Genomic DNA, 24,593 nt, shown 5'->3' with positions numbered 1-24,593 from the left:
AGGACTTGGACATTTTACCTCCCTATACCATTTCTCAAAAAGCTACTGACTGGAGATAGGCTCCACCAAATATAAATGAGTAAACCCCGAAAGAGAAAAAGATGGATCCACAAAATAAGGGATCCAATGCAAGAGAGAGGCAGGATAGTGAAGGGAAATCCTTAGACAACAGTGTGCAACCACAGGTCTATAGAGCAACCAGTCCAGACTGGAATAGATCACAAGTCCCTCTGGGAGGGACTTTCCTCAAAAAGATGAAATTGATTGAATTCCTCACATGTTTGAACTATTAAGATATTTACACAAGGAGGAAGAATTTGGGAATTAATTAGTGATAAGGGCATTAAAAGCCAAGCAAATTAAAAAACAAGACAATTATTAACTCCAAGTAATTAAAAGGTTATGCAAAAAGGAAAAGTGACCGTAGGATACTACATAGCTCAGCTGTGACTAGACTTTACATAGCGATAATAATGTAAATTCTCTAGCCAAAACTTCAATTTATCTCTATTAGGAAGTTTGAGGGGACAGTAAGTTTATGTGAGGTGCAGAGCATGAAAGAGAGCTAAATCCTCATCTTCCATAGTAGGAAATCAACACATGATACCCCAAACTGAAAAACATAAAAGTAGCAAAATAAGCATTTGGTTATATGGTTGTAAATACTGTTATCAGAAAAAAGAGATGAAAGTGGGTGCCTCTGGGGTGAAATGGAGGCAGAGGAGCCCCCTGTATTATTTGGTTACAAGCTTTGTAGAATTATTTAACGCTAAAATAATGTATGTTTAGCTTTCATAAAATTAACACCACCCTATAATTTATTTTTTTAAATGACTGCAAAAACAAAACAAAAGCAACCTCATGCTCCAAATAAAACTCTAGATTTCCCCATTTGCTATTCAAATCAAACTTTGCTGAATTTGATTTCCTCATCTGTAAAATTGCTGATTACATGGATTGAAATAGATTGTGAATACAAAAGTGCCTGAAAACTACAAGACTTGTTTAATAATAATAATAACTTACAGTCCAAAAGTTTGGAATCCTCAACATTCATTTATTTGATCACGTTGTCTGTGCAGCAAGGAGTAGGACACGACAAGCATAATAAGCACAAGCTGTGTGGCACCAGCGACCTTACGTTGAACTCACCTGTGCAGTACCTAGTCCCGTCCCTACCTTTTCCAGGTGGTGATCTATTCTGGCTTTGGGACCAGACTTTTCCAGAGTTCAGATTCCACCTGTGCCACTTCCTAGCTGTGTGGCCTCACACAATTTCCTTAGCTTTTCTGAATCTGTTTCCCTACCTGGGAATAGTAAAGCCTCTCCTGCGAAGTTGGAGGGAGAAATAAACGGAAAGTTAATGGAAAACCCTCTGCTTCGGTGGGTAAGTAATCGCAGCTCCCTAACTCCAGCGCCTTACTGGGCGCGCGGGACGGCCGAGGCGCGGGAGAAGCCGGCTGAGAGCCGCTGCGAGCCGGAGGACCGGCGGTCACTATGGCAACTGGAGACGCCTCGCGTTCCCAGGCCGCCTGCGGAGGCGCTGAGAAGGCCACCCCGACGCGGGCCGCGAAGGAGACCCCAGCGACATGAGAGGAGAGGAGGCGGTGGTGGTGACCCCGGTGGCGGCGCCGGAGGCGGGCCGCGATGGGGAGCAGCTTCGGCCGGCGGCGGGGCTGGGGAGCGGGGCGCGCGGGGAGCCCGGCGGCGGCGGCCCGCAGGAGTCCCGCAAACAGTGTGAGTTCCCCGCCAGCTGCGGGCCCTGCGCGGGGGGACGTGCGGCGTGGAGAACCGCGGAAAGGGGCGCTGCGGGAAACCGGGGACTGGCGGAAGCCGCGGAGGTTTGGGGTGGGGGTGGGGGCGGGGGCGTGGATCCGCTGTTTTGACAAAGGCAGAGGCGATGACACTGTGGCATGAGGCGTCCAGTTCATTTCCCCAAGCCCTCCTTCGCAAAAGGCTCCCTGAGCCCACGTAGCCTCCAACTTAATTGGTAGTGGCATTGGCCTGGAGGAATTGAAAAAAAATTTATAAATGCATATTTATAAAAATATAAAATTATGAAAATTTGTAATATATAATTTATTATAAAATTAAATGTGTAAACTTTATATTAAAATGTAAAATTTATAACAATTTATAAAACATATCTATAAATTTTATACACACACAGACACATATGGAAACCCGTAGCTAATTTTTGCCAGTTCCTTCATTTTACAGAACAGGAAACTAAGATCTCGATTAGAGGCAAGGAAGTGATTTGCCCACGGTCAGTCGGTCAGTGCTGGAGAAACACTTAAAACAGTTAAACTGCCATCTCTTGGACTCTCAGTCCATAAATTATTACCTGATCCTTTTGGAATCTCACAATTATGGCCACATTTCAACACATGCTGTTTCCTTCCTGCCCTGACAAACACACAAACAGACAATATTCAAATAAGTGAAAGCAGTTCTGGTCCACGGTTACAACCAAGATGGTTGAAACTCGAGTTCGCGCCAGGTCTCGGCGCTCATCCGATAGTTCCATGAATTTACAGATTTTCACAGCCCCTTGTGCCTCACAGGTCTGCAGTAGGTGCCAAGGAATGATGACAGTGAAAATAATAGGCCAAAGAGGAAGGCGAGCGGTTTCCAGCCTTTCTGAGCGCCTCTTTGATTGCCTCTCAAGAGAGCAGCCTCGGTTCTCGGACTCCCTCTGAGCTCGGCAGGCGCAGGAGGGAGGGTTGCTCTGAAGCCGCTCAACTCCCTCCGGGAGACCTGCTCAGGGAGCCGCCGAATGGCTCCTCCTGGTGAAAGGGCCTCTTTCCTCCGCATCAGCCCCGGTATGACTGATTATGAGACTTCATTCCTTTTATTATTGTCAACAGCACGCAGAGGGCCTCCTTAGAGCAACTAAATTCAGGGTATTTAAGTAGTCAGTATAATTAATTCCTTAATCCAACTTAAAATTCTATCTGGGAATTTTTCCATTAAAGATGCTAGAATTTAATATTCTTTATTCCTGTGGCTGTAGGAGTAAAAGGTGGAATTAATCATTCACTCATCAATTCAATAAACATCGAGTTCTTAGTGCATGCCAGGCATTGGGCAGGTTGCCAGGAAGTGAGTAATGAATTAAGGCAGGTGTCCAAACTTTCAGAAACTGGCAAAGTCAGGGTGGGGCATATAAAGAGTCCTGGCCTCAGCCTCCCTGCGAACATCCTTTTAGGGCCTCAGCCTAAGCAGAGGCAGGCTGTTCACACTGGCACAAAGTACTCACTCAATTTTCAAATGTTTTTGGGAAAGGTCTTTAGTTTCTCTACAGCTTCTACTCCCGGATCTGCTCTCAAATATATACAGATCGAAGCGTTGTCCTTTCCCATTGAAACATCCTTGAATTACATAAAGGCAGCTATTTGAGCACCCACCAAACCTTTCATAAACTTCAGTGTTACCTTTAAAATAGTTTGTAGCAATCTCACCATGCTGGCTGACATCTTCCAACCTTCTCCAGTTTATTAATTCACTACATCTGGTATTCTAGGTACAATCAGGTTAGTATAGTGTGATGGGACTATAACATCCCTTGATCTGAACGTTATACTTTTATTAGTTCCAGAATTACATTAGCTGTTTTGGCAGACACATTATATTATTAACACATATAATAAATTCAGTCTATGATATCCTTAGTTTCTCTTTCCCCCTTTGTCCTGTTGAAAACATTTGATCAGGGCCTTTTCTATCCTATACTTATGTAGTTCATCTATTTCATCCTAAACACAAGTCATTGTATTTATCCTCATCAATACCATCCTGTGGATTCATCCAGATGTAGAAGCAGCCTTTTGAGTCCTGAGTCTGCCATTCAGCAAGTTAACCATTCATCAAGTTTGTGCCATTCTCACGTTTGGTGAGTTTGCCAGCAGTTCCTATATCCAAATGAGCAAATTAGATGGTGATCCCAGGAGTTCCAAGCAGAGTCTCTAGAAGCCCCTGATCTGTCAATGGGCATCTTTGGCATGGCCATTCTGCCTCCTACAAACACACTTTGTCGAATGCCTTGCTCAGATGCAGATACATTGTGGCTATAACATCTCCCTAATCTAGCTAGTTTGGTAACTTGGGTTTGGGAGAGTAAGGTAGGCATGGCTTTTAGTTTTTATGACTAGTTTTGTGACTTCTGGGAGTTGCTTTCTCATCTACAAAATAGGAATAATTGTACCGGCCCATAGGGTGATTGTGAGAAAGAGAGATATATATGTAAGGTGCCTAGGGCAGGGTAGTGTCCAATAAATTGTAGCAATTGTTATTAGCTCTTAACAAAAGAAAGCAGTTCAGTCTGGAATAATATTGTTTTTAGCAGTCCTTAACACTTAGTGATGACCGCTCCTCATTGTCTGTACTCACAAGCCAAATGTTGACCAATCCACTCAAAATGCTGGTGAAAATCAACATCAAGCTGCTCTGTTAGAGTTCATAGATTTTTTTTCTTTATTTTCCTTTCTTTTTTTCTTTTTTAGAGCAGTTAATACTTGCCTCTACTAGCTTTTTACTACTCTCTCATTTTTCACAGTTTCTCAAAACCATCAGTGATTTTCTCTGTAAATTCCCATAGAAGCAGGGCTGAAATTTGTCGAGAGATTTCCTTTCTACTGACCTGTTCTAGGCTTTTCTTCCTTCTTAGCCATGTTTCTTAGAACCTTTTCTGCCTAAAGATCATGATTTAACAAAACAAGATTTAACCACACTTAAGCTTGAGTAATCCTGACGCACACTCCTCTCTCTTATGACGCGTAACATTTGGGAAACAAGAATGAGACCAAGAAAGTATCTAATTCTACCTTGTCCGCTTCTGAGGGTATGTTTGGGTCTTCATGACCAGTGATGACCCAGGCCCACAGCCAGAAGCAGCAGATATCTTGCCTCATTTGGGTCTGTCTGTGTGCAAGTCAAATTGATTCACTTGTGTTCTTTATTGGTTAGTCTGGAAAAGATGAGACATCTGCCATATCTTTGTAAGTTTAAACTCAAATCTTACATGACAAAAATGTTTGGTTGTTTAGGTTTTTCATGGTTCCTTGGATTGAGCTTTTGAGTACTGAGACTGGAACTACTGGTTCCCTGACATTCAGAAGGCTGCACTGGCAGACATACACATGGAATAGTCCTTGAGCTCCGTCTAATTTAACAGTGCTTAGTTCGCTTGAACACACTTGTTGAGCATCTGTTATTATGCCAAGTTCTGTTCTAGGACTCCGATGAACTGAACAGATAACATCCCTGCCCTTATGGTATTTATGGTAAGGAAGACATATTAAGCTAATAGTGACACAAATAATTGTATATAACGTAAGTGAAGCCCTACACAAATTGCAATAAATGAAATGGAAAAAGAGAGTGCTATGAGAAAAAGTAACCAGGGACATTTCGAGATTGTGGAGTCAGGGAAAGTTTCCCTAAAGAACTGGCATTTAAGCCTAGACCTGAAATTTGAGTAGAAGTTACCCTAGGAAAAAAAAATTAGGAGAAAGGCAGTTCAGATGGAGAAAATAGAATGTACAAAGGCTTCAATGTGGGAATGGGCAGAAGGACCACAATAAAGCCCAGAGAGCAAGAGAGAGATGCTAACAGGAGGGACTGGAGAGACAACCAGGATCAGATAGCACAGAGCTCCGCTGGGTGAGCAGAAGAAGTGTAGCTAAGGTTATTTAGAAGAAGTAATCCAGTCCTCCACCATAGCAGGGATGCCCTATAGGGCCAGGTTTAGAGGCCAGGAAAAAGTTGTATGTCCATCAGTGGTTTACTGTTACAATTCAGGTCTAATCTCTAAAAATGATTAAATAATCCTGAGGCTGTTCTATGTTATGTATCTGGATTGTGGGCTCCTTGTACACATCTCTCTTATTCATTGCTGTGTCCTCTGCCCCTTGCCAAAAGCCTGGCACAGAGTAGGTCTCTAATAAGAATTTATTGATTAAATGAAAGTTTTCTTGAAGCTAACGAAGAAAACTCCGTATATATATTCATAATACCTAAAAGAGGTGTCCACAAGTTACCCCAAAAGTTCAGGAATTATATGAAAGCGTGAAGTCCCAAAAGAACAGAAAGTTACAATGGAAGCGATCTTTCCAAAATGGAGTCTGCAGGGGGAATCGTCTGCTATTTGTATGGAAGGATACACCTTTTTAAAAAATAGCTATTCATGTAGGTATAATGGCTAGAAGGTTGGGCAGAATTTGTGATAAGTAACCAATTTTGTTAATGTCTTTATAGGGAAGAAATTTTTATACTGTGAGCCACATAAGAGAATTAAGGAAGTGCTGGAAGAAGAACTTCATATGAAGAGAGATGAATGCCTCATTAAAAATCCACCTGCAGGTAATCTCAGCAACAAATGAAGTGTATTTGTGAAGCGGATATGAAGTTGCCTATTTGATGGCAGAGAGATTATTTTATTTATTACAAAACCATGACTATCAAAAGAAAAATGGGAAATTCTTGAGCTCGCTTTATGATTATTTTGCCTATGTCCAAATGAACTGTTATATTTAGAAAAAATGAGCTAGTTATCAGTATCTACATTGCTGTCCCACATTTTTGGTGGAATTATTTCTATTTAATGACAAGCAGAATTTTTTCCAAGTGCCTGAAAACCACAATAACATGTTCGATCTTCATCAATACAAGTATGACCAAGAACAGTGGTTCCTAAAGATTAGATTTCATCAGAATTACCTGGGAGCCTGTTAGAAGTAAATGGCTGGGGCCAATTCCTAGAACAGCTGACTCAGAAGGTCTGGGATGGGGCCTAAGAATTAGCCTTTCTACCAAGTTCCCAGGTGATGTTGATGCTGCTGGTCCAGGGACCCTACTTCGCAAATCACTGCCCCAGAAGAATCTAAGTCATTTAAGTAGGTCAAATCATCCAAGAATTTCATCCCACATACACGTAGCGTATGAGTTATATGGTCTGGGCGTTGATAGCTATCACTGATGGTTCATTTGAGAAAAGATATATGCTCTAGAAACCCCAGAATCTCTTGCAGATGTTATTTTGAAGCTGCTGGAGCCCCTCATTTTCGTGGTTCCTTCTCAATGATTACTAGGAACATGTTTCATGCTCTTCATATCATCAGGTTTTTATTGCAACCCTCTTGGGTATCAGCATTGCTAGAGGAAATGAAAGGACTGTAAGACACGACTCCGATACTCAGAGAACTTGACAGTTTCTGAGGAGGGTTGTTGAATACTTGGCAGGTAGGGCCCAATTCTCTAAGGATTCCTAAGAGCAGATGCTGCAGGCCCAGAGGTGCATTATTTCAGACTCCTTGACATTTTATATTTCAAAACCAGCCACAGAAACACCTTTTAGGCCTTCTCGTATGGCCCATTTTTACAAGAGGAAAGACCAGCAAAATCACCAGTTGTGTTCATTACAATGTCTTCAAGGAATGTTTGAAGTCTGGTTTGAACTCTATGAATGGATTCAGAATGACCTACTAAATTGTTTCTCTGAAACCCAGCCTATACAGACTATTTCTCTGGTGGTTAAAAAAAATTTTTTTAAGTCTATATTGTTTTGGGTTTACTTTCCTTTATATGCTTATAAATTTATAATTTACCTACTAGTTGGGTGTTGTGTTATTCTTATTGGGTACATTTGATTATGAGACCATCTAAGTGATTAGGAAATATTCGGTTTATAAAAATTCATTTTTCTAAGCAATCTTTGCAAATAGGCCTCATGTAAAATGGAGTATGCTTGGGCTGCATTTTTATAACATCCACCAGAGGTCGCATGGATGTGCTATTTTAGACTCAAAAACCCTTTCAAAGCTGAGAATAGATTCTGTATTCAGTTTTGAAGGGCTCTATTTATGGGAAATAGAGACCTATTTTTTTCTTTTTCTTTTCTTCTCCTCCTCCTCCTTTTTCTTCTCCTCCTCCCCCTCCCCCTCCGTCTGCCCCCCCTTCTTTTTTTAATGGCAGGAAACCCCATGTGCTTGGCCAGAACAGAGAACTAGTCCCTAGAGAGGGCCCACACTCTTCCAGCTTAATCTTAGAGTATTGGCAGCTCTGGGCCAGCCACTGGACCTTCTAGTGCAGAGTTTTCAGTGACACACTCCTTTAAATATCTGATGAAAGCTATGGCTTGTCTTCCTGGAAAGCACAACTTGACACATACACCCAGAATTCTGCACAAAAATTTGGGGACTAGAATGGCTTCCATAGCACCTATTCCCAGATGTTAAGAGTAGACATGCTTCACCCACTGTTTCCACTCTTTACTTATCATTTGCTCCTTCACCCATTTCAATTAGGATTTTGTTCCCATAAGTCCAGGGAAACTGTTCTTTTGCAGATTGCAAATGACCTTCCTCTTGAAGGTCAAATCCAATGATCTTGAAGGTCAAATCCAATCCACAAACTGATCGAATTCAACTTCTCTGGAGCGTCTGACACAATTGTTTAGTCCTTTCGGAAAACACTTTCTCAGCTTAGCCTCCAGGTCACATGCTCCAATCTCCTGGTTTTGCTGGTACCACTCTTTCTCTGTTATCTTTGCTCACTCTCCTTCCTCCTAGCCTCTAAACTTTGGAGAACTTAGTCACAGGCCTTTTCTCTATCTACACTCACTGCCTTGGTGATCATATCTAGCCCTATTGCGTTAGTCACTCCAAAATTTTTATCTTTAGCCTCTGCTTTCCCCCTCAAATCCCAAAAGCCTTCTTAACCTTCCACCTGGATGTATAATAGGCCTCTCAAACTTAACATGTCTGGAACAGAACTCTTGGTCTGTACTCCAGCTTTTAAAGTCCTACTCTTCAACAGATCTTCCCCAGCTCAAAAAATGGCACCACCATTCACTCAAAAGATTAGGTCAAACACCTAGAAGTCAAATCCTCAAACTTCATATCCAGTCCATCAGCTAATCCCGTTGAATCTACGTTTCAAATATATCCTAAATCTCCTCAACTACAGTCTTGCCCAAGCCCCCATCATCTCTTGCAGGCTTAGCAGGAGCATCCTATAGCAGCTTCTACTGTTGTCCCCTACAGTCTATTCTCTGCACAGAAACCAGAGATATCTCTTACAAACACAAATCATTGCACATCAGCCCCATGCTCAAAACTCTCCAATGGCTTCTTATTGTTCCCAGACTAAATTTCAATCTCCTCATAAGGCCTGCTCACCTCTCTGATTCATCTCCAATACTTTCCCACTCCATTTTAGCCACATAGATTTTCTTGATATTCTGGAAAATGCCAAACCCATTCCCACCTCAAGACCTTTACCCCTCCCCCAGACCATCAAATGTCTTCCTCCCTCTTTATTCAAATTTCAGTTCAAATGTCACCTTCTCAGAGGTAATCTCTCTACCAGGTTAAAATAGACACTACCCCCCATCAAGTTATTCTCTAATCCTTTACACTACTTTCTTCTTTCTGTTTTTTTCTATCGCTACCTGCAATTATATATCTAGTTGTATACAATTTTATTGACTCTCTCTCCCACTAAAACATAAGCTACCTGAGGACAGGGGGTTTATTTTGCTTACCACAAATCCTCACAAAAGCCATGTGATATAGGTATTATGATCCCCCTTATAGGGATGAGTAGAAAGATTTTGAAAGGTTTTTACTATCTAAGGTTATACATTAAGTGGCAAAACTGGATTCTAATAAGTAGCAAAACTGGATTCTAAGTTCAGGTCTGACCCCAAATCCCACTGACTTTCGACTCACCATAGGGTCTCCAGTGACATGTTACGGCCAAATCCCGTGGATACTGTTCCACCTTGGCTGGCTTGAGATTTCTGCAACATTTGACATAGTTGATGGCTCTTTCCCTAAACCTTATTCCTTCCTCAAATTCCTTGATACTAAAATGTCCTCATTCTCCTCTTACTTCTCTGGATATTCCTACTCATGCCCCTTAAGAACTTTTTTCACTCACCCCATCCCCAAATACTGATGTTACGGGGGTGTTACCCACAGTCTTCTAATCTTGTTCCGTTAGCTCTCCCTGGATTGTCTGAGCTATTCCCATAGTTTCCACTGCTACCTCACTACTATGCCTCTGAAATGTGTGTCTCCAGGATAAATTTCTCTTCCAGATGTCCTATAAATACTCAGGATCAATACATACAAAATGAAACTCATACCTCTCCCCTACCTTCTCCTGCGTGTGTGTCACCCATCCCACTGAATGATGTGGCCTAATGTCCAAGTTCAAAACCAGAGAGCCATCTTCCATACCCATTCCAGATCACCACGTCTCACATCTAATTAGGCTGCCATGGGTATCTCAAGTTTGGCTCAGGATCCCAAACTGTTGATCAATATGCCAGATTCATCTTGCAAACATATAGACATACTTATTTGTTCTGCCTTGTTTTTTGTTTGTTTTTGTTTTTGTTTTTTGCTGAGGAAGATTTGCCCTGAGCTAACGTTTGTGCCAGTCTTCCCCTATTTTGTTTGAGAGTTGCTGCCACAGCATGGGTTGACAAGTGGTATAGGTCTGGGATCCTGTGCTGCTGAAGCAGAGCACGTGGAACTTTAACCACTCAGCCACAGGGCCAGCCCCTGTATTTTTTTTTAATTAAGATTATGATAGTTAACAACCTTGTGAAATTAAAGTTGTACATTATTGTTAGTCATGTTGTAGGTACACCACTTCACCCTTTGTGCCCTCCCCCCACCCCCCCTTTCCCCTGGTAACCACCGATCAGTTCTCTTTGTCTATATGTTAACTACCGCCTATGAGTGGAGTCATACAGAGCTCGTCTTTCTCTGTCTGGCTTATTTCACTCAACATAATACCCTCAAGGTCCATCCATGTTGTTGTGAATGGGATGACTTTGTCCTTTTTTATGGCTGGGTAGTATTCCATTGTATTTATATACCATATCTTCGCTATCCAATCATCAGTTGCTGGGCACTTAGGTTGGTTCCACGTCTTGGCTATTGTGAATAATGCTGCAATGACCATAGGGGTGCATGGGACTTTTGGAATTGCTGATTTCAGGTTCTTAGGATAGATACCCAGTGGTGGGATGCCAGCCCCTGTATTTTTTAAATATATGAACCAGTTGTCAACATCTTAAAAATCAGGACCTTTTATATACAAGTCTAGATTTCTGGATTATCTTGGGTACAGAGGGAGGAGGGAGGAGAAAGGAAGATGTGGCAGCAGAGTTGATATTCACACCTGGTAGCAGTGGCTGGAGTTGGGTTGTGCTGCCCCTGCTGGCCTGCCCACTCTACTGTGAACCATTGCACACCAAGTTCCCCAGTCAAGTGGGGCACAACCCAAGCTATTTATGTTCACACGTCCACTGCAAACTTTCTCTTTTCATGGTAGAAATAGGGAAAAAGTATTTCTCTGGTATCCATACCTCTGACAAATACGGAAAAAAATAAAAGACTGGGGGCTGGCCTTGGGGTGTAGTGGCTAAGTTTGCACCCTCTGCTTCGGCAGTCCAGGGTTCACTGGTTCGGATCCCAGATCTAGCACCACTCATCAAGCTGTGCTGTGGTGGCATCCCACATACAAAATAGAGGAACACTGGCACAGATGTTAGCTCAGGGCCAGTCTTCCTCATGAAAAAAATAAAAATAAATAAAAGACTGAGAGAGCCAATTATTTCTTACCCTGGCCTGTGATACTTACTTGTTACCTGCCTGGCCTCTCTCCGTACACATATTTGAATTTGTGACTTAGATAAACATTATATACTATTTCTTAGATATACTCAAGACTATCTAAATTCTAGGGACCTCAAGGTATACACGTATATCCAAGCATATTTGTGTAGCTATGTATGCATCGGTTGGGTTTTTTTAAATTTTTAAACAATCAACTCCACATGCTCTCACAACAATCTGATTGGTGAAGGTGAAATTTCCATAAGTGTCCAGACTGGATTTCCCTTCAACCATTGAGCAAGGATCAAAACACTGGGCCACACAGCAAAGTATGGGTCAACTTACCAAAGGGCTTATGCCATCTATTAAGAGGGAGATTTGTCCTAAAGTTAAGCAACTTAAATTATAGTGCATTTTATTTGTGACTGAGATAATGATGACCATTATGGAAATACCCAGAAGCAGTGGACTTCAATTATTTCTGTGCTTTTTTTCTTTTCCTTTGGTTGGATGAAATTGGTAAAAGATCAAAAGTTTCTTCTCCTTCGGTTGAATGAAATTGGTAAAAAATCCAAAGAACCAGAAGTTAGGTTTTATGGATGTTTAACACAGTGAACATTACATATCTTTTGGATTATTGTTGTTTGGGTGGCAATAGGGAAAAAGAGCTGTTCAGTCTTCTGGGGCTCTCAGCTGAAGGAACTGTCCCACCTGGTCTTGTGATCATGTTGTGACAACAGTTACAAAGAGCTGTGAAGACACTGAAATGGCCAAGATGTCCCAGGCGGTTGTTTCTGTGCACCTCATACCTGGGTCTAGGGAATGGCATCAGTGACCACAGGGAAATGGCTGCCAGGCCTCTAAGCCCACTCTTCCCTGGGCTTTTTATTCCTTCCAGGCTCATGATGCAGAGACATGTGGGCCCAGTGAGGAGCACTGGATGCTGGAGCAAGGGGTAGGGGTGGGTAATCAGTGTCTATTTATGTAATGATGATGATGATGATAATATAAGAATTATTACTATTATGGCTCTCATTCACAGTGTGTCTTCTGGACATGACAGTTTTTACAAATTCTCTCTCTTAATCCTTTCAACAGCCCTGTGCTCTTCTTATTCCCATTTTGCAGATCTGGAAGCTGAGGCTCAGGGAGATACAGAGATTTGCCCATTGTCACACAGTGGAATAGCTGACATTGAATGCAGGCTTGTCAGAAGCTGATGTCCTTGCTCTTAGCCACTGGGTTATATAATTTCTCTTTAAGATTATGTGGTCTGAGAGGAAAAAAGATTTGAAATTGTATTGGTAGCAAATAGTATTCTCTTCAGTAAGGAAAAACAAAGTTTTCCCAATGGTCTCCAGGTTCAGCTTCAGTTTAGGTTCAAACTTGAGGCAGAACAGGTTTCAGAGGCTTTGTACATTCCTGGCAGATAAGGACGGGTGTGGGATCTATACGAAAAGGTTTTTATCATCCTGAAAAAAAAAGCAATGCAATTTTCTGATCAGATCTTCTGTCAGATGAAAATGGAATTTGGAGTAACTTAGGGAAATTTCTGGATAAGTAAGAATTTAGCTAACATCATCATTCACATATTCTTAGTGATTCCCTGAAGATTTAACTTTTTAAAAAGAAGTAAGCTTGTGAGACATTCATTATGGAACTATTGCATTCATTTTACCATTTATCCTAAAACTATTTCTACATTTCTAAGAACTTCTAAAGAGGACGTTGTGGAAATAAATTAATGTTCTAATTTTAATGTTTTTAAATTGCAAAGGCTTTTGTATTCTTCTGGCTAAAACCTGCAGAGGCTATAGTAGTCATGAAAACTTTGATTAATGAAGTTTACTAGTTTTCTCTTACACAATATTTCCTTTCCCAGTGAATTTCAGAAGCGTCCTGCCAAATCCGTTAATTTGTGTCTATATGTGCCTTATTGCACGGAAACTTAATTTTGAGTCTGGTTTATTTATCATGTTTTGTACCAACTCAGAAAATGTAAAATGTTGCTCAGCAAGTGTAGTTACATTTGTTATTCATTAATTCATTCAACAAAAATGTTTTGTGTACCTACAATATACAAGGAAGTTACTAGACAGCAAAGGCACGTCAAGATAGTTACAGAGCCCTAGAAGTCATGAAACATGACTTTAAATTACTTAAACTTTTCTTCCTCTGGTCAAATCTCTGACCATGTTTACACAAAGGGAGCACAGATGAAATGGCTCTAAACTGGCTTTTCAAGCTCTGATGTTCATCATTCACAGTCCAGAGACAGTTGAAGGGAGCAAGAATATTTTTAAAGTGTGAGCCCCTCTTCCCTGAAAGAGCAGGCCAGGTCCCACTGGCTAAAATTTCCAGCATTAGGCCTTGTTTAGTAACGTTAAAACTCAGGATAAAAACACACCTAAAAAAGTCTCTGACTGGGGCTAGCTCAGTGGTGTAATGGTTAAGTTCATGTGCTCCACTTCAGCAGCCTGGGGTTCGCAGGTTTGGATCCCTGGTGCGGACCTAGCACTGCTCATCAAGCCATGTTGTGGCAGCGTCCCACATAAAATAGAGGAAGATTGGCACAGATGTTAGCTCAGTGACAACCTTCTTCACACACACAAAAGGTCTCTGAGTAGAAGGGGCTGGGAGCATGAGAAAGGAGGAGAGAAGAAGAAGAAGACACTAGAAAATTTTGAGCTTCAAGAAAGGATTTAATTCCTTTCTCTTAGCTTCTCTTTTGTGCCTGCTGCCCTCTCCCTTTTTAGCTTAGGCATGCCAGCTCTGAGGTCTCTCTGCCCTGCCGCACCTTTGTCTTCCTTCCTCTCCTGGACTGCGCATGCCAGGGCTGAGGCAGTCGGATTTCTCTAAAGAAGCAGCAGCTTCAAAGGGCATGCATGCTTCTCTTCAGACCTCTTTTTCTCCAGTTGAACGTATCACCTTCTGTAACTTCTTCACCCAAACATCATATCAAATCAAAGTGCTATTTTTTTCTGGCAGCCTCTATCCCTGAGTAAAGTAAATACTTATGTATATTTTGCTTTGAGGATTTTTTCATGCATTTCTGAGCATCTGCATTTACATTCAGGTATTTCCCCTATTAAATTGTAACCTTCCAGCTATTCTTGTGATTGCATCTGAAGGGCACAACTAAATTAGACTAGTATAATTCTTCTAGCTAATTTAATATGGTTTTTCTACATGGTTCTGCCTCCTGATTTTAAACTGCTTTCCATTTGCCAGACCTTCCCACCATGTGGAACAAATCTAAATCTGTTTTGTTCATCTCTTACTGGGTGTTGTGCACCGTGGGTATTTAATAAATGTCTGTGGACTCCTAAATCTGAGAGTCTGTTACCCTGGGGCTGGGGAAGCAGCCCTCTTCTATCACTAGACAGGAAAAAAGAAGAGAAAGCTGGCTGGAATGGTGGGGAAAGATTTAGGTTAGATACAAGAAACAGCTTAAACTTTGTAAGGTCTTGAAAAAAGGAGACTTTGGAGTCTTCCTTGAACGTCTTTGAAGAAGAGGAAAGAAACTAACCTTGACAGACAGTTTTAGCTACTCCATTCAGGAGTGGGGAGGGAGAGGTAAGTATTGACATTCAGCTGGGTGAGTCAGCTCAGCGTCTGTGCCTCTGGAAATGGAATCTGAGTCCATGCTTGCACAAGAAAAATAGTTGCCTCTGTAAAAAGTAGATATTATTATCCCCATTTCAAAGATAAGGATACTGAGACATAGTGGGTTAAATAACTTGCCCCAAAGTCATATAATTGGTAGGTGGTGGAGCAGAGACTGAAACCCAGATCCCCTCTGAACCTAAAGGCTGTGCCCCTAATCATTACATGGTATGGAATCCTTTATGGGGGATCAAATGTCAGTGCAGATACCAGTGGGCAGCCTTGGGTCTGTGGAGAATACTCGGCATTGAAATTTGCAGCTTCAAAATGGGGAAAACGACTTATGGCACTAACCTGAATAACCTTGCTTGACGTGGGTCACAGTTTTCTACACAATAGATTTTCACCAAATGCTTGTTGACTGACTCTCAAAACCTAAGTAAGTGATTTTAGGATATGGAGGACAGCCCAGTGCAAATCATTACTAAGCCAGGACTTACTGAATGGTATCAGCATTTAAGACTATAATTTGCCTTGTAGCAATGTGTAGGTATCACTTTCCAAATATTTTGCTATGGTGTTTTCCAGTAAATTTGTTGTTTCTTTCAAGGGGAGATTAAATAACATCTAGTTTATGGCTTTTAGAAGATTGTTGGATGTGTTATTGTAGTAACTTTTGGTTATAATATCTTTGGAAATATTTGCACTTCTAGGAATTAACTCAGAATCGTATAAAGTTGACTAAATGAAGTCTGTGTATTTATATGTTATTTATTCCTGATCCTTCTGTGTTTCATTACATACTGTGTTTCTATATTTTCCTTTATTTCTTTAGGGACAAGTTAAATGATCTAATAGCACTGTAGAGGTTTAATTGCATAGGGAATAATTGAATGAATGAACTGAAATAAAAGATTAAACAAATGATAAAGACCTTGGGTGGTTTGATCAATCAAACCAAGTAAATCTCAACCCAAGTGACTGAAAAAATAATCACCAAGTAAATACTTTTCAAACACTTTGTGCTAAAAAGAGAATAAGCTAATCATCATCATCTTGCTTTTGAAAATATTGACAGTGGCCCTGGAAGGGATTTGGAGCATTAAAAGGAATCTCCCCGTGGGAGGCTTGAAGCCAGGACTGCCAAGCAGAAACAGTTTACTGCCACAAGCCAAGTACTATTCGAGGCACGGAGGGCTGAGAAGTAAGACCCCCATACCCTTGATTCTGCTGAAGTCCCTGAGGGTGCTGGACAGTTTACAAACCAGTAGCGTCTGCTTTATTTAAAGTTCTCAGTCACAATTCAATCTTCTTTTGACTTGCTTTTCGCAGGGTACTTTTAGTTCAGCCACATGACCTCATCGTGGAACTGAAACAGTAACAGCTCAGCCAAGCCATTTATCCCGTGGATACAATAGAAGCTCATACTCTGAGTCATACTCCCGACTCTTTCCTTTACTTTTCATCCGCATAAGACTTTCTAGCACACAGTCAGCCTCAGTGGGGGAGGAATTTTGCATTGTCCTTGCTTCCAGATGGATGATTTTTGCTTACCAGTGGAAATGAGGAAGGAGAGATGAGGGAATTAAGGAAGAAGAAGGCAACAATTTTGCTTGGTTCCCTTAGCTTCACCCTGTTTTAGGTGAGAGGCCGCCAGGCTGGACCCAGTGTACTGTTTCTCACAGACATAAATTTTGGAACAAAATATTACTCATTCCTCACTGTCATAGACAGTGTCTTCCAGGAGCATCTGTGGCAGGATGTGGAGAAGGCAGGGGTCTTGACCTGGAAGCACAAGCAGTGTCCAGATAGTCTAGGGACATGAAACTGAGCATGCAAATCCTAAAAATGGCTCTACAAGCGGGAGGTTACCTTGAGGGGAGAAAGGAGGCGTGGTAGTGCCAAGCTTACGTATTCTTACCCAAGACATGACTCATGATAGCAAACACTATATAGCACTTACTAGTCTAGACTCTTCAACTATAATAATCTATTAAATCTTTATAACAATCACATAAAACAGGCACAATTCATTTTTCAGATGAGGAAACTGATGCACAGAAAGGTTGAATAGTTTACCCAGAGTCACTCAGCTAGTGAGTGGAAGGGCTGAGATTTGAACCCGGGCAGCCAGTCTACAGTGACTTTTAACCACTAGTTACTACTGTCTCTATGAGGCAAACAGTCCCCAGGAGCTGGGGAGTCTGTTGAACCTGGAGTGGAGTGAGAGCTCAGAAAAAGTGCCACGAAGGAGGAGGGTCGACAGGGAGACAGCCTCTGGGATATGAATTCAGTAGGGAGAAAATACAGCCACTAAGAGACTGAGATGCAAGGTAAACAAAAATAATAATAATAAAAAATGTTACTAAAGGGGATTCATGTAGCAAAAAGGAACCAGTTCGGAGACCTGGGTTTAACACTAATAAAGTAGGAGGAGCCACCATTTACCATGTGCTGCGCATGGCGGTTAGTGCTTTATCTAGTTATGTAATCCACACGATCACGTGAAAGGAGAGTTTTAATCTCTATTTTCCAGAAGAGAAAACTGAGGCATAGAGACATTACATTACCCAAGATCCTATGTCTAGGAGGTAGTGAGGCCAGAACTATGCACCTTGTCCATCTGGCTTCTGAGACTATGCTCTTAACCTCTGGGCCATCATGGCAGAGAATGCAGTCACCAGACAAGGCTGGAACCAGTCGTGGGTGGTGGTTAAACAGGCACAAATACCAGGGCTATGGGAATGCAGGGTTAGGAACCTGGGAGGCAACTACACTCAAAATCCACAAAGATATCAGTGTCCTGCAGTAACAGTTGATTCAGCTCAAGTCTGGGACACTTGCCCACTGGGGGCTGTTTATTTCAACTTTCCGTTCAATTTGTCAGGTCCCAGTTAAAAGTGGGTAAATCCATCATTCCAAGTAAACTCCCAAAGCAATTTATTTTAAAGATGCATGATTTTCTAAATGCCCTATTATAAGAGTGGTTAGAAGAACAAATTACTTTCATTTGAAGACATAAAAGTCCAATAGATGATTCAATTCATCAACTGGGGACATATGATAAGAAAACGTGTGTTTGATTTTGACCATAATTGCATTACCTGCATCCATACAATTTAGGAGAGGCTTGTTCATGGCTGCTGCTCAGTGTTGCTCATCCACACTGCCTTCCTAGTAGTCTCCAGCCCTCTATCTGGAGGCCAGGTCAAGCGCTTCCAGTGATCATGTTACAATGTGTAGCTGTTGTTATATCCTTGCTTCATCTCTGTAAATTACAGCTGCATTTTGCCATATGAACTGCTACTATCTGCTACACAAATCACAACTGATCAATTTATATGAATCAGACTAAGAATCAGACATTTCTCATCGTCAATGAAAAAAGGTAGATGCAAGGCACAGAAATATCATAGATGAGCAAAATCCACAGATAATTTTCAAAAATTCCTCAGTAGTAATTCATACACTATCAGAAGCTCCATGAAGGCAGGACCTGTGTTGCTTTCACTCACCGCTGTGTTTCTGGCACTTAGCACAGTGCCTGGCACAGCAGGTGCTCAATCATTTTTTGTCACAAGAATAACCAGTGAATGATGAGCCAGGAGGTATATGTTGAAGGCATACAAATGGTCAGAATCTTCTTACTGCTAACCCAAATCCGTCCCCCCTCCACAGAAGTATATGGTTTTCCCTACTTGAGACTGCTAAATTAAACAGATTGCAAACAGTACAGGGAAAATCAAGGGAACCTGTTGACACTAGTGTTTGAATCATGAAAAGGTGCATATATCTTACATATGCTTGGAACTGATGCTTTTAAAGAGACGTTTCCATGGATTGCAGTGTTTCCAGGAACTTCTCCTGTAAAGTATGCTTTACAGATAATTCGGTCAATCCTCACTGTCATCTTCTTCCTATTCACTTGTGCTTTTTTCTCTTTCTCATGAAAAAGACCATCATTGTAGTTGTGACTCTTCCAACATTTAATACACATCCTTTAAAGTTTACATTCAGAATCATGATTATGTAATTGTAGTTCTAAAACACATTTCTGTTAGAAACTGCAAAGCATCTACTATTTTCATCATACTAACAGATTTTATTCATTTACTGTGGTCATTTCATTCTTATTCTGTGGTATGTAACAAGAAAAAGTTGTCTAGTCCAGCCCTTCTCAAACTTTACCTACAAATCATGTGGGCATATTATTAAACTTTAGATTCTGATACAGTAGGTGTGCAGTGGGGTCTGAGATTCTGCGTTTACAGCCAGCTCCCACGTGATGCCAATGCTGCTTGTCCAGACACTATGCTCTATGGTTTCTCCAGTTACTTGCATCTCAGGGGTTATGGCTTTTACATTCTGCTCTAGCGAATGAAGTATTATTGGGAACATTAAGTCAAATTTAGACTTAAATGGGGTTGGGATTAAAGAGCATTTCCCCAAAGTAAAGCCTACTTATTTTGTCACATATTTCTTTACTCTAGGATACAATCAATAAATTTTTCCATTGAGAAGAAACGTCTTTCTCCTGATGTCTGAAAACAGAGAAGAAATCCAAGCTTGTCTCACAGTTTAAGATGTGTTAAGAAAAAAAAAAAGTACATTAGTCTGTAATTCCTATTATTGGTATTAATTCCTATCTATAAATTAATCCAAAGTAATGAAAGATTATTGGTAAAATTTGCTAAGCACCTGAAAACAATGAAGGAAAATATTATATTTTTGGTTATCAGACTTGGAATACATTGGGCTTCTAATTCAGTTTATTTTGTTAAATATGTGAAACATAATAAAACAAAGACATGTTGACTGAGTCTACTTCAAGGTAAATATTATAAACTTTAACTCAGTATAGTATAATTATGCTCATCCATTAAAAAAAAAGGAATAAATCCAAATATAGGTAAAGGTTCATAAATCAATGACATAGATGAAAAGTCTCTGACTCAGAGACCATCATTTCAGTGCTAGCATTGATAAAGCTCATCCCCTCTAGAATTTGTCCACTAAATAGTAAGGAGCCAGGAAATGTATAGAGATCTAAAGAAGGATCTTACTAATGCTGCTGGGTTAAAAAGAAAGAAAAAAGTCGACCTTTCTGTCCCCATCAATTGTCAAAAGTAATATATGTGCAGTCTAGAGAAACTGGAAAATAAAGAAATTTAAAGGAAAAGAATTCATCTGTAATTTAATTCCCCAAAACAGCCACTGGTAACATGTTGATATATCGTTATTTTTTCCCTATGCATGTTTTACTTTACATGTTTAAAATCACACTGTATAGTATATACATTTATCATCCCTTTTAACATAACATCATATAATTTACCATTCATGACAATATAACTTTAAATAATTAAATTTAAAAATCTTCATACGTTTGTACTAAATTTTTGCATTTATTGCTCCTCTCTGTACATTTGGGATTTTCCAATTTTTCATTTTCTACATAACTGTTGTGATATACTTACCCCCTTCCTCTTAAAATGTTCTTTTTCCTAGTATTCTGGTTACACACCTTCTATTTTCCTTCCTTTCTAAGCTAAGCTCATATTAAAACTTTCTCCATTTCAAGTTCATTTCTGAGTTTTAATGTAATAAATCAAGTCAAGTCAACAAAGATTTGTCGACTGGGTATGTCTCTTCCCTACCTAAAAATATTTACACAGTGACAGTCAATAATCTCTTGAGTCAAGATCCAAACTTTTCCAGATTTAATATAAAAATTTCCATTTAGTTACTGCACACTAGAAGAGAGTCTATGAGTAAGCCAATTCCAGGCGCCATCTTATTTATGGAACTCTCTCATCACTGACTGGCTACTTCAAAACAGTGTTGCTGACCAGTAGCTAAAATTGGAGAGACTGCATCTTAAATCAGTCAAGAAATATAACACTAAAAACTACCTAGAGTTGGGCAAAGCACTTACTATTCTTACAAATCTAAAATCTCAACCTTCTAAAAATTCTTACTCTCAACTTTTTTGCATGTAAGGATGCCACACAAAAAGTGCAGTGGGTGGGGACTGTTGACTTTTATTTATCCCTTAGAAATGATATCCTGTTTGTACTTAAATTCCCAGTGTGACTTTACAAACATACCCTCAGGGATTTCCTTCCTCAATTCCACTTGCCTCCTGCTCAACAGACAAGCTCCCCACTGTTTACTCACAGCCTTGCTGTCTGGGCTGGGTGCTCCGCAGCAGCCTTCCTCTTCCTGACCACCCCTAACGCCGCCAACAAGGACTCATCTCCTGGCACTGTTTCCTTGCTAAGGTTTCTGTCCTTGTTCCACTTTGGGGCCCTGGTTCCTTTTGTGGTTAAATTTTGTTCTTCATCGCTCCATTGCACATCTTCCCAACTGGATTGATGTACAGGATTTTTCGTGCTAGCATTATTTATAGTAGTGAAAAACTGAAACCATCTAAATGCCAAATGTAGGGGATGATTTTAAAAATTACTACATGATACAGCTGTTTTTTAAAATTCAATAAGCATTTTTTTAATAAAAACTCTTTGAAAACCAGGATTACAAGAACTTTTTTTTTTTTTTTGGTGAGGAAGACTGGCCGTGAACTAACATCTGCTGCCAATCTTCCTCCTTTTGCTTGAGGAAGATTGTCCCTGAGCTCATTATCTGTGCCAATCTTCCTCCATTTTGTATGTGAGAAGGCTTCCACAGCATGGCTTGACAAACAGTGTGTAGGTCTGCACCTGGGATTCCAACCACACGCCCTGGGCTGCCCAATTGGAGCACGAGAAGCCAACTACTATGGCCACTGGGCCAGCCCCAAGGACACTTCTTTAAAATGATAAAAATCTATAACAATCTTAAACCAACAGCCGTTTTAATACTTGATGAAATACACTAGAAGCATTCCTTCTGAGGTCGGGAAAAAAACAAAAATGCTTTTTTTCCTGGAGATGTTTGCAGATTGCTCACTTTCGTTTTTCGTTTTCTATGCTCCCAGCCCCAGAGTTCTTGAATTTCCCCAGTTATGCTGGATACTAGGGTACTCCAGGGTACTAGGATAACTTGGTGTCATAGGGTTTGCACTCCACTTCCTAATTTGGCCAAATAGTCATGGCAAAAGTATCTGTGAACTACATAGATTAAAAGATTAGAAGTAGAAAATAAAAAGCCAAAACGCTTGGGAAACCTATTTACTGCATGAGACGGAATAAAATTTTTTTGAAAAGACAACTTTTTGGTCTTTAAAAAAAGTCTATCCCCTGGTTTATTTTATTAACATATCCTTTGTCTTATAACTAAAATATTTATAGAGAGAGAAATCGTACAATGAAGAGGGTTTTTTAATAAAAATACTGTCATGAGACCAGCCCAGTGGCGCAGCAGTTAAGTTCCCACGTTCTGCTTTGGCGGTCCGGGTCTGCTGGTTCGGATCCTGGGTATAGACATGTCACCGCTCATCAAGCCATGCTGTGGCAGGCGTCCCACATGTAAAGTAGAGGAAGATGGGCACGGATGCTAGCTCAGGGCCAGTTTTCCTCAGCAAAAAGAGAAGGATTGGCAGCAGATGTTAGCTCAGGGCTGATCTGCCTCAAAAAAAAAAAAACACTATCATGTTACACATATTTTATAGCCTGCATGTTTTTACTTAGGCATACATTATGACCATTTTCCTATGTAATATATGTTTATCTGAATCACTATTTTATAGGCCATATAATATACTCTGATATTTCAGTACCACAGTTTACTTAATCTTGTCCTATTGAGGGGCATTCATTTTGCATCCAGTTTTTCTAAACTTGGCATTTTAAGGACTATTTCCACCTCCTCCTGTCCACACAACAAATAGGAACCCCTTAGATTTTCCTCATAGCTCAGATGACTCTCTTCCTAATCTTGATAGAAATCTGCAAGGTCACACTCCAGAAGGAATAGACCAGGAGGACTTTGTATGAAAATAGGGTGATCAAGTTAGGAGTCAACATCGTCTATTTCAAAAGCCCCAGTCTCCTTAGTTCTGGGAATGTTTTAGCCAGATTCACACTCCTGTCTACACACATGCACACACACACACACACCAGGGGATTGGAGGTTAACGTGGATGGACCTGGAGGACGGTATGCTAAGTGAAATAAGCCAGTCGCAGAAGGACAAATACTGCATGATTCTACTTATATGAGGTATCTAAAATAGTCAAACTCATAGAAGCAAAGAATAGAATGGTGGTTCCTAGGGGCTGGGGTAAGGGAGAACGGAGGAGTTGCTATTCAAGGAATATAAAATTTCAGTTATACAAGATGAATAAGTTCTAGAGACCTGCTGCACAACATTGTATCTATAGATAATACTGTTTTGTACACTTAAACATCTGTTAAGAGGGTAGATCTCATGTTAAGTGTTCTTACGAAAATAAGATAACTAAGGAACTAAAATGCTGATTAAAACTGTGTGCATGAGCAGGGCTTGTTGACTGGTGGTTTCCTCTATTCGTGGTATGGTCCAGGACCTGGCCATCGTTAGAATTCCAATCATCAGTAACTACAGATCCTTTCGCTTGGTCATATGATGAAACTATTAAAGTCATGTTTTCAAAATGCATTTAATGGCATGGGACAAAGCTGATATCAAATGGGGAAATCGAATACAAATAGTATTACAATATGATCCTAGTTTATATATACTGTATGTTCATTAAATACCAAAATATAAACTGGTTGTCTTGGCATGGGGATGGGGGAGGAGAATTATTTTCCTCTTTATACTTTTCTATATTTAAAAAATGCGTATAATAAATATGTGCTATATCTGTATGGCAAACACAATAAATGCTATGAAAACATCCTGCCTGACTTATCAAAGTACTTTCATATCTTTTATTTCTTGTCAGGTCTCAGTTACTTTTAGTCTTTATTTTCTTACCTTTCAGATGCCCTTTTGACAGTAAAATGGTAAGGAGATCTCTTAAATAACAAACCCATATTTTTTTCTGGTGCCTATATAATAGATGAGGTGCCACTCAAAATGACAGAAAAAATGTTTGTAATGGCTTTATTCATAATAGCCTAAAAATGGAAGCAACTCAAATGTCTATCAACAGGAGGCTGGATGAACTGTAGTAGATTCATAGAATGGAATGCTGCATGGAAATTTAAAAGAATGAACCACAGCTACACATGGCACCCATGAATCTTACAGTCATTATGATAACGAAAACAAGCCAGACACAAAAATGAACATACTGGGGAATCCGTGTATAGATTTTGAAAAAGACGTAAAGCTAATTTAGGGAGACACAAGTCAGAATAGTGGTTTCCTCTGGGAACTATTGACTAGAAAGGGGCATGAAGGAGACTGTTGGGTTTTATATCTTCATCT

General features: G+C 40.3%; 1 protein-coding gene across 1 annotated transcript; it reads left to right on the top strand.

The window, feature by feature from the left end:
* The first annotated feature begins 1,444 nt into the window (after positions 1–1,444).
* On the top strand, positions 1,445–24,593 carry C20H11orf97 (chromosome 20 C11orf97 homolog). The gene is made up of 4 exons (XM_014835424.3): positions 1,445–1,737; positions 6,259–6,363; positions 16,318–16,443; positions 19,730–24,593. Exons 1-4 carry the CDS (start codon positions 1,590–1,592, stop codon positions 19,741–19,743), a joined length of 393 nt encoding a protein of 130 aa, XP_014690910.1. The 5' UTR covers positions 1,445–1,589; the 3' UTR covers positions 19,744–24,593.

Source organism: Equus asinus, chromosome 20 (assembly GCF_041296235.1).
Source record: "Equus asinus isolate D_3611 breed Donkey chromosome 20, EquAss-T2T_v2, whole genome shotgun sequence".
NCBI lineage: Eukaryota > Metazoa > Chordata > Mammalia > Perissodactyla > Equidae > Equus > Equus asinus.
Note: the sequence above shows the minus strand (reverse complement) of the source record. Positions and strands in the feature narration are given on the sequence as shown.

Coding starts and splice junctions, on each gene's coding strand:
- C20H11orf97 (XM_014835424.3), top strand. CDS start 1,590: ATGAGAGGAGAGGAGGCGGTGGTGGTGACCCCGGTGGCGGCGCCGGAG. Junction 1,738..6,258: donor GCAGGAGTCCCGCAAACAGT/GTGAGTTCCCCG, acceptor ATGTCTTTATAG/GGAAGAAATTTTTATACTGT. Junction 6,364..16,317: donor CATTAAAAATCCACCTGCAG/GTAATCTCAGCA, acceptor AAATATTGACAG/TGGCCCTGGAAGGGATTTGG.